The 15,688-nt window shown below is 40.4% G+C and overlaps 3 protein-coding genes across 3 annotated transcripts; 2 read left to right on the plus strand and 1 right to left on the minus strand.

The window, feature by feature from the left end:
• Positions 1–1,165: 1,165 nt before the first annotated feature.
• Positions 1,166–4,786, plus strand: PADG_04454 (uncharacterized protein; the record flags this gene model as incomplete). The annotated part of the gene is made up of 2 exons (XM_010761174.1): positions 1,166–1,413; positions 1,588–4,786. 2 exons carry the CDS (start codon positions 1,166–1,168, stop codon positions 4,784–4,786), a joined length of 3,447 nt encoding a protein of 1,148 aa, XP_010759476.1.
• Positions 4,787–9,838: 5,052 nt separating this feature from the next.
• PADG_04455 (uncharacterized protein) lies at positions 9,839–11,755 on the plus strand (the record flags this gene model as incomplete). The annotated part of the gene is made up of 6 exons (XM_010761175.1): positions 9,839–10,044; positions 10,135–10,188; positions 10,264–10,383; positions 10,442–10,680; positions 10,773–11,029; positions 11,474–11,755. The coding sequence occupies 6 exons, from the start codon at positions 9,839–9,841 to the stop codon at positions 11,753–11,755; spliced, it is 1,158 nt and encodes a 385-aa protein (XP_010759477.1).
• Positions 11,756–12,509: 754 nt separating this feature from the next.
• On the minus strand, positions 12,510–15,686 carry PADG_04456 (uncharacterized protein; the record flags this gene model as incomplete). The annotated part of the gene is made up of 8 exons (XM_010761176.1): positions 12,510–12,826; positions 12,910–13,455; positions 13,516–13,784; positions 13,839–14,276; positions 14,349–14,821; positions 14,943–15,393; positions 15,516–15,624; positions 15,647–15,686. 8 exons carry the CDS (start codon positions 15,684–15,686, stop codon positions 12,510–12,512), a joined length of 2,643 nt encoding a protein of 880 aa, XP_010759478.1.
• Positions 15,687–15,688: the final 2 nt, after the last annotated feature.

Genomic DNA, 15,688 nt, shown 5'->3' on the forward strand with positions numbered 1-15,688 from the left:
GGCCATGTCGAACAGCCATTGCGTGGAGTGATCATTACAAGAGGCACGGCCCGCTGACGTCTTCTCAGAGAAACGGGTAGTTAGTCCCTTCGTCGACATATATTTATCCCATGGAAGAGACAAGAAGGAAGAAAATATCGGGCTGATCAGTCGATTCCGTCGTTCGACTCTGCCGTCGGGACGCTTATTTGCCGACTCGCAAGCTTAGCGCCACCGACGGACGACCATGAGTTTTGGCCAATAGTTAAATGAGATGCATTGCCAAAATTCAGGCCAATGAAGGATCAGAAAACTGGGAAGATCAAAAAGCCAACTGAAAACTGCCTGTTGCGCCACATGCGAGGAGAGAGAGGTTTGACGACCAATTGTTGGCAATTAATCCTGACAGGAAGCCTGGCTTGATGACCGAACTTTTGCACATGCTGGTCAGAGAGGAGAAGAAAAAATTTCTACTCTAAAGTTCAAGGCGGGTTTTCGCGGCACTTGGGTGCTTACTCTTTTTAATATTCACTGAACCATCATTGCATTATTTGCTGACGAGGATCACTTTCAAAAACGTGTTGAGGCTTGTGGGGGCTCAACTGAAGTAATAATGTATATACGACCTAGTTACTCCGTACTTAGGGGCCATCAAAACAGGGATGGCTGCTTGATACACACAGATGTCAATAAACGAGCAGCCGATTGGCGTGGGGTATCCCATGTTGTCATTTATTATGCTAAGCGTTAATAAGGAGACATCGCGGCGTTCGTCGTGATTGGACCTTGACCGAGTTGTGGAGTGGATTGCCATGTCGCCTTGGCGTGGTCCGGCAGCCTCTTGGTAGTTTTTCTGGAGGTGGTAATCACTTCTGCTACAGTTATCGTGTGGAATTACTTTCCAAGCCCTTCATAATACTATGCTGCTGCCAGTAAACACCTCGTTAAACGATCTTTCTCGCTGTTCAACGGTTTCGGGAACTGCCTGAGATCATCCCAACGCCAGCCTCACCTAGCCCAAACCTAGATTGGTGGGTGTTTTACAGGTCTCTACGAGAGAACGACAAGACAGAGAGCTCAAGCAATGAGAGGAACATCAATCCACCTCATCAGCATGGCAAACATGACCCTCCTAGGAAATATGAGGTCTGCTGCAAATGATGTGTAGTTTGGAGGGATCAACACGATGGCCATGGAAGACGGTGATTCCATTTCGACCTGGAGTCGACTCGAGAATCCCGCCAGCTTTGGACCGGATATGATCGTCGACACGGTTATAAGCCCGCAGACGCCCCTTTTTGGTGCAGACAAACCTATTACCAGAAGCCCTCCAATAATAAACACAACGCGTGAGCAGAGTCCTGGATCCTCAAACGATGCCGCATGCCGTGGCCGCGATTCACTGGGCTGTCTCCCGCGAAATATAATCGAGAGGTATGTTTAAGCTCATCCATATGCTGCGCCACTTGGCCCGGGCTTTTCGATTTTCTTATGCGGTGCTTTCGAGGGCTGAAGTCTATAAAATAGTCAAAAGGGAAAGAAGGAGGGAAAAGAATGGAAAGGAAAAATCTGGTATATATATTGGTCTCTGCTTATATTGACTTTTAGGATTTTGTATATCGTAGACGCAAATTCATTCGCCTCTCTTGCACTTTTAAATAGTAAATGGCGGGGCGTCTCGGATTTGCCAGAACTTTATCGCTATCATCTAGATGGTTGTGTCGGCACCGTCCTACTCAACAAAAATGGCGTCCTCCGTCCCTGGGCATCGGAGGATCTCTGGCACCTGAAGCGCAGATTCGCTCGTGAAGCCAGGAGGAATCTATTTGAATCTTTTCTCGGAGCGCAGAAGACCGTTGTCAATCTCATATCGGCTTCAGCAAGCTCAGCATCAGCATTTCCCCAAGGAGAAGCGTTTCGATATACCTTCTCGGCCAATGGACGGCAACTCTTAGCCTTGAGCTCGTCCAGAATTTTCGTTGTTGACTTAGCCACTAGTCCAGTATCAGTTTCATACGAATTGAAGACTTTGCGACGGCCACACACGGCTACAATAGTAGATGACGCAAGCCTACTGGCGGTTGTTTCCACGACGCATCAAGCGAACATTTACCGCCTGTTAAATAGAGATGTAAAGTTAATCCAGTCTATTTCGTTGGATGAAGTTCCTCGTACCATTTCTTTCTCCCCAGAAGGAACGGTTTTAGCATTTGCGTATGACGGAGGTATTGAAGTCCATGCTTTGGGGGAGAACGCACTGGCGACTGACCGCAGAGCTGTACGGTGTTTTGCTACGGATATGCTATCGTTCTCGCGGGATGGTTTGATGTTAGTAGGTTCGTCAAATGATCCACTTGAAACCAGAATGGTTTCCATTTCACCGCCTCTTTATATGGACCTGGAATCAGAGTTGCCTTCCCCCGAGTTTCAATCCCGAATGTGGGCAACACAGATACTATCTCCGGACATCACCATCGGTTACAACAACATGACCCTCGTTCCTTCTAAAGCTGCTGATGCAGGCGTCACTTGGATCGTTGGATATGACTCCCAGTTGCAAGTCTTTAGGCTCGGTCAGCTTGATGATACCCGGGCTGGGTTTACCTATTTTGTTGGCCCTGGAGGAGATGGTGAAATTAAAGAGCCAGGCCCAAGCTCTGAGCCCACAGCAAGCTCTGATGGCGAACTACTGGTATTAGGTTTCCAAGGTTCTGGAATTTGGCTTTATGGAATTCCGGACGTGTCTGGTCGTCCCTCAGCATCAGATATGGTCCTGGAACGCGGCTGGGGTTCTATGTTGGCGCGTACGAATTCCCAAAGGCTCAACAAAGTGATAAAACCCCCTAGCCACTTGGTTCACGGGAGACTGTTGTCGTCTATGACTGATATTACAGGCATAAAATGGGTCAACACCAATCTGAAAACCACTGAAAATCAAGGTCTTCAGCGACTAGTGGCTGTAGCTCCCGGCGGCGTTAGGTCTCATTTTGGGGAGGTGGTTGGTGATCATCTGCCAGTCGATGGTGGCAGGATTGTGGTTTTTGATTTTGCACGTTCGTCAGCTGATGGAAAGGCAGTTGATATCACAATCGAGGTGGGAGAGGCAGAGCCTACACCTTTACCCGAACGGGGTTCAACCCTCGACGTTGAGGTTGAGCTGGAGAGGAGAAGGACACGAGTCAATCGATGCGGCGGACTAGGGAGGAATCGCAATACTGTCATTGAACGTTCCATGGCGCTATCAAGGCATCGCGCCAGCATTGGAAATGCAAACGTTGAGCCTGTTGTTCTAGAGAGAGCTCATCGAAATAGCGTTTCCCAGCCTGGCTCCCCCACAGATTCCATCCTAGTTGTGGATCTCCAGGCAGTTGAAAATCCCTATTCTAATACCCAGCCTCGATCCCAAGACATTCTCAGTCGAGCTGCTACTGCAGCAGCGGCTGATCGGGGCCGGAGTCGCTTCCAAAATCCCCGCTACCAGCAATCGATGGGTTCAGCTAATCGTAGACAATTTGCACCTCATGAAAGTGATGCAGATAACTGGGTTCCTCCGCCACCGCCATATACCCCCAATGCGGACGAGCCGCTACCAGAACATATACAAAGATTTTTGCTTCCCTCAGCGACCAAGCCTATCCCTGGGGTGTCCCAAGAATTTTCTCCACAGCACCGACGGGCACAAACATCTCGATTCGAATCGATGACACAGAATGCCATGGAACGGACTAGGTCAACCATGGAGCGTATTAATGTCCCTAGGGCGAGATTGAGAAAGTCCCCGGATACTCCAGGTGTAGGTGACCTAGTCAGAGACAATGCTACCTCCCGTCACTCTCCTAGCAGCAGAAGAACAGTCTCTGATGGGAGATCTCGGATTATTTCTTTGCGGGAAAGTCGGGTTGGCCCCCATCATGTTCAACCTGGAGGAGGAAGGCCTGGGTGTACAACACCCGGTCCAACTCGTGCAGAAAACTCAGAGTCATACTATTTGTCAGGTCCTCCCCAACGACTTGTGATAAATACGCAGATTCAGGCACCCTTGATGGATCGGACCCCATCAGGATTAACCAATGCATCGTCCGTAGAAACTTGGTCAGCAAGACCGTCAATCCCTCCTGGATCTGCGTTACAAGAACGCACCGAGAATCTTATTCCCCCGACGGTTGTAGAATATTCTCAGTCTGACTCTACTCTATCTCGAGTGATTGGCAGGAACGGCCCTATTCATCATTTGGACATAGATCGTAATAAGTTAACCCCATCTTTCCCTACCGTCTTGCATGGAGGAATACGAATGGGAAACAGTGGATTTTCCACTACGACTCAGGATTCCATTGATGAAAGTGTCCAAACAACGACAAGAAACCCGAATCTCAGTTATACACTACATGAACGCCCTGACAATTTAAGAGCACCCCGACTAAATCCAAGGAACAACGAGAGCTCTTCGCGCCATAGTGCTCCTCCAAAATTTTCTCCTGTTCTAACCAAGCCGCACGCTTTATCCACTCCTCACTTACACTTACAGTCTCATGGGCCTCGCCGTATGGGGGAAATTTTCAACATCAGCTCAAATCAAGAGTCGCAGCGATCTAGACCAAGATCGCAAGACGTTCCTCGGCATAAACCGATGGCTGGTGGCGCCTTCTTTGACGTACGCTCAGGGCGAGTACTTTCAAGTTCACAATCCGATGCAGGGGTAGGACATCATCCGGGGACGGAAGAGTTGAGAGAAAGAATGATAGATTGGAGCCAGCTTGAGAGAGAGAAAAAGAAGAAGAAAGATACTAGGTGTACAATCATGTAACACCCTATCCAGAGGGACGAGAATGTGACTTCAAGTGCCAATGGCCATCTGCTTCAACCTGCGAGTTAATCTCCATACTTTCTATTCTTTTTGTGACGTTTATGATCTCGCATCTTCACTCGGTTCCAATCTGCCTTCTATACATGGCTAGATTTTGCTTTTTGTCAAGGTATTGGTACACACTATGGAGCGGTTTGGGGCTCTTGTATCTAACGTGGTTTCTGCGATAGTCTATTATGCTCCTTGTCGATGGCGTATTCTGATATACGACTCTTCCTTACGGCCTCGTCATTTCATCTGAATGGTGGCTATGTTTCCCGAACATTTACCCTTCTCAAATCATCTTCTTTCTGGGATATCGCCAGTTTATCTTTGTGTCCTGCACCGGGAGTTTATTTAACGTTTCCTAATTGACAACGACCACTCTCAATCAACTCATCCTTCCGCTTTTCTTTCCTCTCTGTCGGGTTGGCATCTTCTGCTTCTTATGGCACAAGTAGCATATCTCTCATATTTTGCATATACCCTTCTGTTACTGAAGTCGATGGCTCCGAATTTCGTTTTCTGAGATCCTCTTACATAAGCCTATTACGGTGGCCTGTTAACTAACGTAATCCACCCCCGAGCAAACACCCAAATCAAAGTATCTCAACTATATAAGATTTTAACTCGATATATCTATCCTCAACAATGACTAATTAAAATAAATTAACTAAATAACTCTAGGATTATGATATCTTATTCTTGTATGTCTGAGAAACCCACAATTGCTGCATCTTCGCGGGGCTCGTGAGTGTGGCATAGACTCGGAGTTGAAAGCTCAGGCAGTTGAATAATAAGCAGGTGGAATAATATGATCTATAGCTTTTTCCCTAGTTTAAACCCCTTTTCAAATTGAATTCTTCACTTTCTCATTCACATTAAATATATTCTGATATTATATTTTTTTATAATTATAGCATTGATTATCTCATATTTACAAATATTGATATTTTAATCAAATTCTTTTACTAGATCTTGAGAGAAGAGTCTTAAATTTTTATTTTATAAAATTCATAATTTATTTATTTATATATGCAACTGATCAAGATTATTATGTTTGAAGTACTCAGAATGATATAAAGCTGCTGAATCAGTAAAATAATAAAATAAAATAATAAAATTAACCAAAATATTTAATTGATAAATAACTTTATTAAATTTAAAGAATATTATTTATTATTTAAGAAGTTATAAAGATAATTAATCAAAATATTTAAATATTTAATGATTTTTTAATAATAATAATAATATTATTATTATTATTATTTATTTTAAATATATATAATTAAGTATTAAAATATTTATTTAATTAAATTAGATTATAATTTATTAATATTTTTTAAATATTATACAGAATATAAAAATATTTATTAATAATTTTAATATTTTCTTTAAAGCTTTATTTTAAATAATTAAAAATAATTAATATAATTTTTTAGTTTTTGTTAAATTTTAATTATGTAATCTGTTACTGAAGTTATATAAATTTTATATAATTATTTTATAATTTGAAAAATAAACTTTCTTTAAATATTAAAAAATTAAAATATATTATTTAATATTCTTTCAGCTTAAATTATATATTTTTAAATATAAACTTTTAAAAATAAACTTTAAATTTAATTAAATCTTAAATTATATTATAAAGTTTTTTTAATTTAATATTATTATTTTAAAAAGTAATAGTTTTAACTATTTTTTTATTTTTTCTATAATAAAAGTAAATTAATTTAATTTTAATATTAAACTAAATTAAATTATTTTATCTTATGAAAAATTTTTATATAGTTTTTTCTATATTTCTAAAAAAATTTATATTAATAATATAAATATATATTTTACTCTATATATAAATTTATTTTAAAATAGATTAACTCTATATATAATAATTAAAATAAATAAAATTAAGTATTTTTATTATAATATAAATAATTTATTTTATTAAAAACTTTATTAACTTTAAATTTTATAGAATAAAGATTTTTTTATATTAGTAAAAATAGCAGTAAATATTAAGCTATATTTTTTAATTATTTAAATATTATAAATTATATAAAAAATTATATCTATAGTTAAATTATATTTTTTTACTTCTTATCTAACTATTTTATAATAGATTAATAATAATAATTTGAAAAAAAATTTAAAATTAATTACTTTTTTAATTTTTTTTTCTAAATAGTTAAATATAAATATAATTTTATAAAATTTGAAAATAAAAAGTTTTTATTAATTTTTTTTCAAATTAATTTCTATTCAATAGATTAAATAATATTTATATTTTAATAAAAAAAATTAATATAAAAATTTTTTAACTTAGAATATATATTTATTTATATTATTATATAATTTATAAAGTTAAATTCAATAGTTGTTTTAATAAAATTAGTAAAAGTTACTATTTTTAATTTAAGTCTATTTATTTTAAAAATAGAATATTTTTAAATACTTGGTATATTGTTTTAAAAATATATTATTTCAATACTAATTTTTATTTTTTAAAAAGTATTTATTTTAATATTTTATATATATTTAAAAAAATTATAATTTTATTAATTTTTTAATTAAATTTTTAATATATCAAAGTTTAAAGTAATTAAATTAATACTATTTAAGTATATTATTTTTAATACTTAATAGTATAATATTAGTTAAAAAACTATTATATTTTTTAATATAAATTCAAATAATTTAATATTAATATTTTAATAAAACTTCTTTTAATTTCTCTCTTTTAATATTTTTATTTAATTAAAAATTTCTATTTATTAATCTTTTTTAAAATTATACTAAATAAATAATTTTATAAATAATTTTTAAAACTTTTTCTAAATTAATAAATTAATATTTAAATATTTATATAAATTTAAATTTTTTAAAGTAATATAATATAATTTATTATATTTATTATTATGTTTAAAATAATTTATTTCCTATTCTTAAATTATAAAGATTTTAAATAATTATAATATTTAATTTTATTATAAATTCAATTTTATTAAAATTATAAATATTTTAATCTTTATTTTATACTTAATAATTATATTTTTTAATTTTAATTTATTTATAATATAATATTTAACTAACTTTAAACTTAGTTTTTTCTATAAAAAATAATATAATAAAAATACAATTAATCATATTATCAACAAATACTGATTGAAAATTTCTGTTGATTTAGATTTATTACTTAATAAACTAAATAATTCAATATCAGTAAAATATATATATATATATATATATTGAAATTTGTATATAAATTCATCTATGCAGATTAGTTATTAAGTTGATGAATGAAATATAATATAATAAAGAAATGTACAGCTTCAGAAATTGAAAACACTTCTTGATTTTTAAAGAGATTATTGCTAGTTCAAGCCTTCTCTCTATCTCTGTAGTATTTTGCATTTTTACTATGAATTGATGGCATTATTGTGGATTGAAGAGAATAAAATTGACTTATTTAGTTCGCGGTTAACTCTTTCAAATAATCAGCCAATTTAAGGTTCGCGGTTCCTGAAACAGCCAAACAAGATATTGAATGTTGCTTTTACAAATATTATTATCTCTACCAAACGGTTACGTATCATGTAGCTACATGGCTACAAAAAATATTCCTATATGGTCCCTTCTTCCATTTCTACTCTAAATCTTACTCAAATTTAGTTATTTCCTCCCAATACGAGATCAACCATCTCACAGTTGTTGAGAGATGATTAATGAATGATTGACTCCTCATTAGATTCTGGACCCAATTTCTTTTTGTGATCTAACTACCTAGGTAGGGTTGATCAACCTCCAACCCTGTAACTATATCCCAGGTTCAATATATAGCCATGGGATATCTAACCAAGACCGAGAAAATGGGGAGAGGCAGATATGGCTTATTTTATTTTGATTCTGTCGCATGACACACTGCCAGCCGTCTTACTTGCCTTACGGGCCCCCCCAAGCCAAAGGTCTTCGTGGTTTAACTGCTCTTGATATAACTATGGATAACTACCCTCCAGAGTTTACCATAATGGTTGACTATTTACCTTCTCGCTACACGACTCTCTGAATGTTGATGAAAACTTGCTATATTTATCTATCATCCACACACATTAATGCCACTCACACACATAGGAAGAGAAGATATCGTATAGGATTTCAACGAGATCCCAGGGCCAGACCGGGCTATCTAAAGCCTGAGCGAATTTCCGGCCAAATTTATCGGAGTCTATCCCGGATCAACATCGCTAACTTGCAAAGTTCTGCATGGTCAGTGGCCAATTGATGGTAAAACTGTCTGAGGCCAGGCACATTGACACGAGGCTCAGCGTGCAAAACCTGTCTGTCTACATCTACCTCTCAAACATCTCACTTGTGTCATTAATGAATAGGAGTCGAATGCGATGTACTCTTCAACGTTGATATAATCTTCAGGGGTGGCTTGGTTTGGAATACCTCCCTAATTATAATCAACTCTGCTTAACCCGGTTCGTCTGTGGAAAGAATCAACCGTTTACTAGAGGTTAAGCTACATGAGATATCTAGTGTCTTAACTGGATGTCATTTCTCAAATCCGGGAAGGTTAGTTACAAGCGGAGTTAGCCTTGCCATCAACTCCCAAGGTTGATTCTTCGATTGTGCACTGCCGACAGCATGGTGGAGTAATTAGCTTCGCCATTCTACTCCCGTGTAGTTGTTTTACGATAAAGAGTGTGGCAGCCGGACTCCATTATTAAAATCTCATCTTCCTCAGACTTTCAATTCAATATTCCTGGGAGCGCAAGGTCATTTAGTGCTAGGTGCGAGTTAGAGCAGGTTCCTTTTAATATGTTTATACCCTTTGAAGATAAAATCGGAAGCGCTCTGATCTTGGATCATTGATATTTGTTGTTGATGGGCACTCACTTTAGAGTGGACTTTTTTAAGTCGAGCCATACTCAGAATTATCGACCCACAATAAACCCAAAACGTTGTTCGTTGGTAGGTTTCCCCCCCCCCCCCCCCCCAAAAAAAAAAAATATGAGGATTCCTCAACCAGAGGCCGGTGGTCCTTCATCGACGTTCAGGCCTGCTCCGTTGAATGACCCTCCGCCACTTTATGCGAGACGACCCCAATTCGGGCGCTGGAACCACGTTGCCGCCATTTCGAGAGCTTCATTTAGCGCCTCCAGGCCCACAAATATCTGCAAATCCTATGAGGCCCTTTCCTGTTTCAACAGACGAATGTATTGCACATCTAAAGCTTTTGGCCGCTCTAATTCATCTCCGTGAAATGATTTCTGCCACTGATGGGCCTTTTTAATCTCCATGACAAGGATTATGAAAGTTTTCAGAACTGAGGACAGGCTGAAAGCCGCCCAGTTAATCAGGTAGAAGCGATGGGCAGTTTATGTTGGCAGGGTGGTTGATAGGTTCTCTAACTGGAACGAAAAGTGTATCGGAAGAGATGGCTTTGGATCCCGTAGGGGCGCCGTCACTATCTATGATATAGAACGTTCAGGTGCCCTGGAGGCCTTAAGAGGTTGGAAAGAAACAATATTTCGGACGTTTGATATGATGCCTCCGTTAGGTAGATGCTCAACTTCTTTGTTGATTTACTGGAAGCTAATTATTTATTCCCAGAGGTGCTGATGGCGTGGCATGCCTATTTACTCAGTCCCCGAGATTTTCTAGAAGACTGCATTCTCATGTGAAAAATGAGTTTTGGTCAACAGGTTTGCCATGGCAAGCTGTGGACTTTTGTGACTACTTTCCTATAGACGAGGCGGTGACAAATTTCTGCGCACAAACGGACCTTCAATGGGATAATACCAATGACAGCCCGTCCAAGATTTTTACTTACCCCCCAATGCCAGGGCCAGGTGATGATTCCATGGCAGGAAGAACACCCGCAGATCGCATCATTGGAATGGCCCTTTGAACATGGTAGTGGCTTTGCTGATACAAATCTCAGAACTATATGCATTCATTGTAGGGTCACTGTCACGCATGAGACTTCGAATTGCAAAGTTCGCCCACTATGTACTTCTTCTCATGACAAATGGAGTTCCGATGCCAGGCACTATTCTGAGCTGGAACGGGATGCCTGAAAATCCAAGAGGTGGACGTCACAGCCCTTCTTTTCCCAACAATCTCATCCAGCAAGCAATTAGCATTCCACTACTTGGTCTGGTGGACCTCTCCCAAAATGCCCTTGCATCAATGTCTATGGTGCGAGATTTTCTTTCAGAAAATTTAAGGAACAGAACACATGTCCACATGGCACTCAAAGGTGCCGGGCTAGTAACCAAGAAGAACATTTCAACGTTCAAAAAATGATGTCTCGTTATTGGGGAATTCGTCACCCTTCGCTCTTGATCTAGTAGGAGCAGTTATCCGTCAAGGATCATTCATAGAAAAGATGGATAAAATCGATTGGATTCATTCCCAGCACTCGAATTAACTATGACACGTCTCATCACGAAATACAAAACTTTTTTCCAGATTATATGTGTGTCGATCTTGCCTGGCACACCCACCAGCTTTCGCCATTCCAGTTTTTCCCATATTCCTCCCACCATGCACAGGGCAGGTACATCGGGCACGAGGACAAAGTGATCGCGAATAAACTCAACGTCGCTTTCGAATGGACATCAAAGCAATACCAGCGAATAGCAGGAGGCCAGGTCTATAGCGAATGCACATGCTGGTACTGTGAAGCTATTCGAGAATCGTATAATAACAATGGCCTTTTTCAACTCCACCGCGACATCTCAGGCCCAAAAGGCTGCGGGCGAACTCCACGACCGCGCAGATATCGACTCTGATCCGGTTAAAGGCCCACATATATCCGCTCACAGCGCAGTTAACCCTCATGACACCTTAAATCCTCCCGGAGAGCAGCTGGTGGTCTTGAGACTTAAATCGCAGTTGCGTCACGACCGCATGCAGTGCTAGGGTTACTGCGTGAGGATGCGGGAGGTTGGTTGACAGTGGGGCCGGTGGCGGTATTGGAGGGTGCTCTGGCGGAGGATGTGGTGGAGGTAGAGGGGGAAGTTGTTGAATTATTCTTTACCAATCGGTTTATTTGCCACGAGTGTGATAATGCTACCTAGGAATTCGACCTTATCGCTGCTGATTGCCTATCTTTCTGATTTGCACCGTCGTTTACTTCCTTTTCATCATGATACACTCTCTGATAGAAAACACAACGCAGCAATCAGATAATTTGCTTTCGTGTCTTATTGCTCAGACAAATTTTCATCAACTCAATTGTACATTTATCCCTTGATTAGCGCCGCTGAAGTTAACAATACCCACTGATTAAGTGATTAGATAGGGTAAAACTGATTCAGGTTTTCAGTTATTCCCGTGATCGCAGGGTTGGAGGTTAAACAGACTGTAAACAAACTGGGCGTGGAATTAAAGAGTAAAATGCTAACCAACCCAAATGTTCCCTCATTAACCTCATTTAAGTAAATGGGTGGTGAAAAAAAAAAAGGTAACATAAAAATTCTTTACATGCTCGTGCAATCCAGTGGATATAATATGCCAAGAAAAGGTAGGTAAATCATGAGAATATATATAAAGAGAAGCAATCTATTCTAGATGTGTGCTGTAGTAGTATATAGACATTTTAATTGCAAGAAGCCAAAGAAATTATTTAATAAAAATTGGTAGAGTTAAAGGAAACGTGCCACGCTAGGATGGCTTACGTCTCCAACCCCTGAACGGCATTATAGGAATAGGGGAAATCTACCAGTCCATCCAGCATCCAATTTAGTGGATCGAACACTTCGTAATTCGGTTCCACAAAGCCACCCAAGAGACCTAGTCCATTTCCGGGACAGGATGTACTGAGTGTCCCTCCTGCACCGCCGATGTTGGTCGAGTGAGAAGGTGGTGCAGGTGCAAGGCTGGGATCTGCGCCCCCGACCCCGGGGGTTGAGCTTGAGGCCCGTAACGGGGCTACAGATGAGGATGAGGATGACACGTTGGAGTCTGGATTCGTAGGATTTTTGAGGAACGCTGGAGTATTGTTATTAGAATCACTGAAGAATTATGGGTATGGAAAAGGACCAGATGTATATGGATAAATGGAGGGAACATACATTCTAGGTTCCTTCCCTTGGCCTGGAAATCCTCTCTCCACCGCCAAACTGAGTCGTAGACAAGAGACATGCTCATGCGGCATCTGACCTTAAGTTGCAAGGAGTCGTCCATTTCCGGCTGGCTAGATGAAGATCTGGCGACGTCCGGGGAGACTCGCGCACTGCCCATCCGCCACATTTGGGCCAAAACTTCCGCCAATCGCTGTGGAAGATCGTTATTCGTAACTGACATACTTCGTAGGGTCCAAATAGTTCTGTTGAAAAGGTTTTTTGTATAATCCATATCGATGTGAACAGCAAAGAAGCTTTTGCACAGTTTAAGCAAGATGAATCCGGCAGCTAGGGTCATCTGATATATGTAATTTGGGCTATATGCAAGTACAGGTCCCACGGTGGTTTCGATATTTAGAGCCTCGTCAAGAAAGAGGGTAGTGGCGAGATACAACGCTGAAAGACCTTGGCGGTAATCTTTGGCCGTTGGGTTATCAAAAAAGGCCGAAAGACGTAGGTGAAGAGCAGCTGCCCGAAGATAGAGGCTTGTTATGGCTAATAAATGCGAGAATTAAAATATGAATATTCAGAATCAACAAAGAGAAAATCACATACAATTGTGTTCCTGTCTTAGTTGACTTTCCAGTTCCTCGAAATCTTTCGCGAGAATGGTGGTTACAATAAATCTTTCATCATCGCTGGAGAGGCCCACAGGATCTCGAGGATTGTTGTAGAGGCCCCTTGTAACTTTATCGCAGAATTTCTCGATATCCAATCGAACTTTTATTTCGGCTGGAAGCTTGAAGTTTTGGTCAACTGATTCGGGAGATGACAGTGTCCAGTCAATCAGTGTCTGCGATGGTTGGCCATAACCGGTTGCTACCCTAATAGGAGAGTTAACTATCTGAACGACCCCAGTTCGCATGGGACGACAATACCTTTGAGCTACTATGTTGCAAACAGCCCAAGTTTTAACCCTGTCTTTCAATTCCCCTTCTCTAAACTCGACCCTAAACTTAGAGAAATCTTGAGCATGTGATGGTCTATGAAGGCCAATTTGCATTGCTATCTGCATCATCATGCCACAGAGCATGAAAGTCGGATCTGTCGATGTGCTACTAGTTGGGAATGGCCATGTGCATAACAGCGCAAGTGCTTTCACAACATGATAGCTCTGGGGAACGTCTGCCAATGTACTCCATACCAATCTCGAAACTGGTCCAGACAGGGCATTGACGAGCGAAGGGTCAGTCTCGTATCGACGGGACCCTACACTGATTATAGTCCAGAATAGGAGAGGTGAAGTAGAAAATAAATCTTCAGGAGGCTTCTCTCTATCCAGAAAGGGGAGATATGGGTGATAGAACGTGAAAAAACTGGTCCAAGTGAGCATAGCTGTGACTTTATTTGGGATGGAAAAAAAAATAAAATAAAAGGGGAATACTAACAGGCTAAAGAGCTCCGTAACACGCTCCGGGCTTATTGATACATCTTCAATGCGTTTCGTCATAATTAGCTGGCCGCTAGGGCTCCTTAAGAAACTGGAAGAATCTAGTCCGGATCGTAGATCAAGCAGCGATGCAACAGCTTCGTGCGATCCGATATATTGGTCCCCTGCATCACCAGCTGACGGATGATACATGTTACGTTGAGACGAAGTATACTGCGAAGAAATGGAGGGCAACTCTTGCTTAATGGGTGGAAGTGACTGTTGCTGCTGATGCTGTTGCTGTTGCGCCGCGCTGGCTGCAGCATTTGCATTCGCAATCTGTCTTCTCAGTTCGATTATTTCACGCTCCATTTCAGCATTCCGACTACGCTTGCCAATGCGTTTAAAATTTGTTTCGATTTTGCATTCCAGCTTGAGACGACGACAACGTGAGCACGTGGTAAAAGGTTCCTGAATAACATCGCATCGTAGCTGTAATGAAAAAAATGTTAGTATATGGTCAAGAAAATTGGCAGCAAAATAATTTTGGACACGAAACAAGAACCGACAACTACATATATCTATATGTGACAACATTTAGAATACCACGAACCTTTTGTTGGCGACATTCATTACATGCCCGCTTCACGGGCTGTTTCCTTCTCCCATCCTGGGTGCTATGAGCATTATTCTCCGACTCTTCAACGTCATATGTGCTTCCGGGTGAGCTATCCAGCCCTGAGATAGACACATTCCGTCTCTTGACTCCACTTCCGAATGCAGATGCCGAAGCAGGAGAAGGACCAGCCGTACATGAACTAGCAGTATTCCGTGTGGGACTTGTGTGCGGGCTGTGACTGTGCTGCTGTTCGGCTGGTCCAGCTCCTGCGGTGGATGTCACACCCCCTTCCACGCCTCCTCCCGCTGACCCGATCGGGGTAGCTATTCCTCCTGGGCCAATATTCCCTCCGACACTGCTACCATTCCCGACGCCAACGCCAGCGACATTCCCATTGCCACTGGCTCTGCGTCTATGGCCGTCACTGAATGCCAGGGCAGCCACGCTGGGAACAGGTATAACGGGAGGCAACCAGCGTTGAAAAACGGAGGGGCCGCGGCAGTTTTAAGAGCGCAACCAGCTAATCAGAGCAATTGCCAGGAAAAGGTACGATGGCTGTCGGCAAACCCAGGCCCTCCACGCAGTAGCTGGGGATGCGGCGGGAGGGAAGAATCCCTTACCTCGTCCCACGTCACGTCGCGCGGGTTGACGCACTCGAATGGACGCAAGTAGGATTCTGATAGTGAGATCTTAGTGACTTAATGCTCCAGTTGCCGGTTGGCGGGGTTCGTTTGACATGA

Source organism: Paracoccidioides brasiliensis, assembly GCF_000150735.1.
Source record: "Paracoccidioides brasiliensis Pb18 unplaced genomic scaffold supercont2.4, whole genome shotgun sequence".
Lineage (NCBI taxonomy): Eukaryota > Fungi > Ascomycota > Eurotiomycetes > Onygenales > Ajellomycetaceae > Paracoccidioides > Paracoccidioides brasiliensis.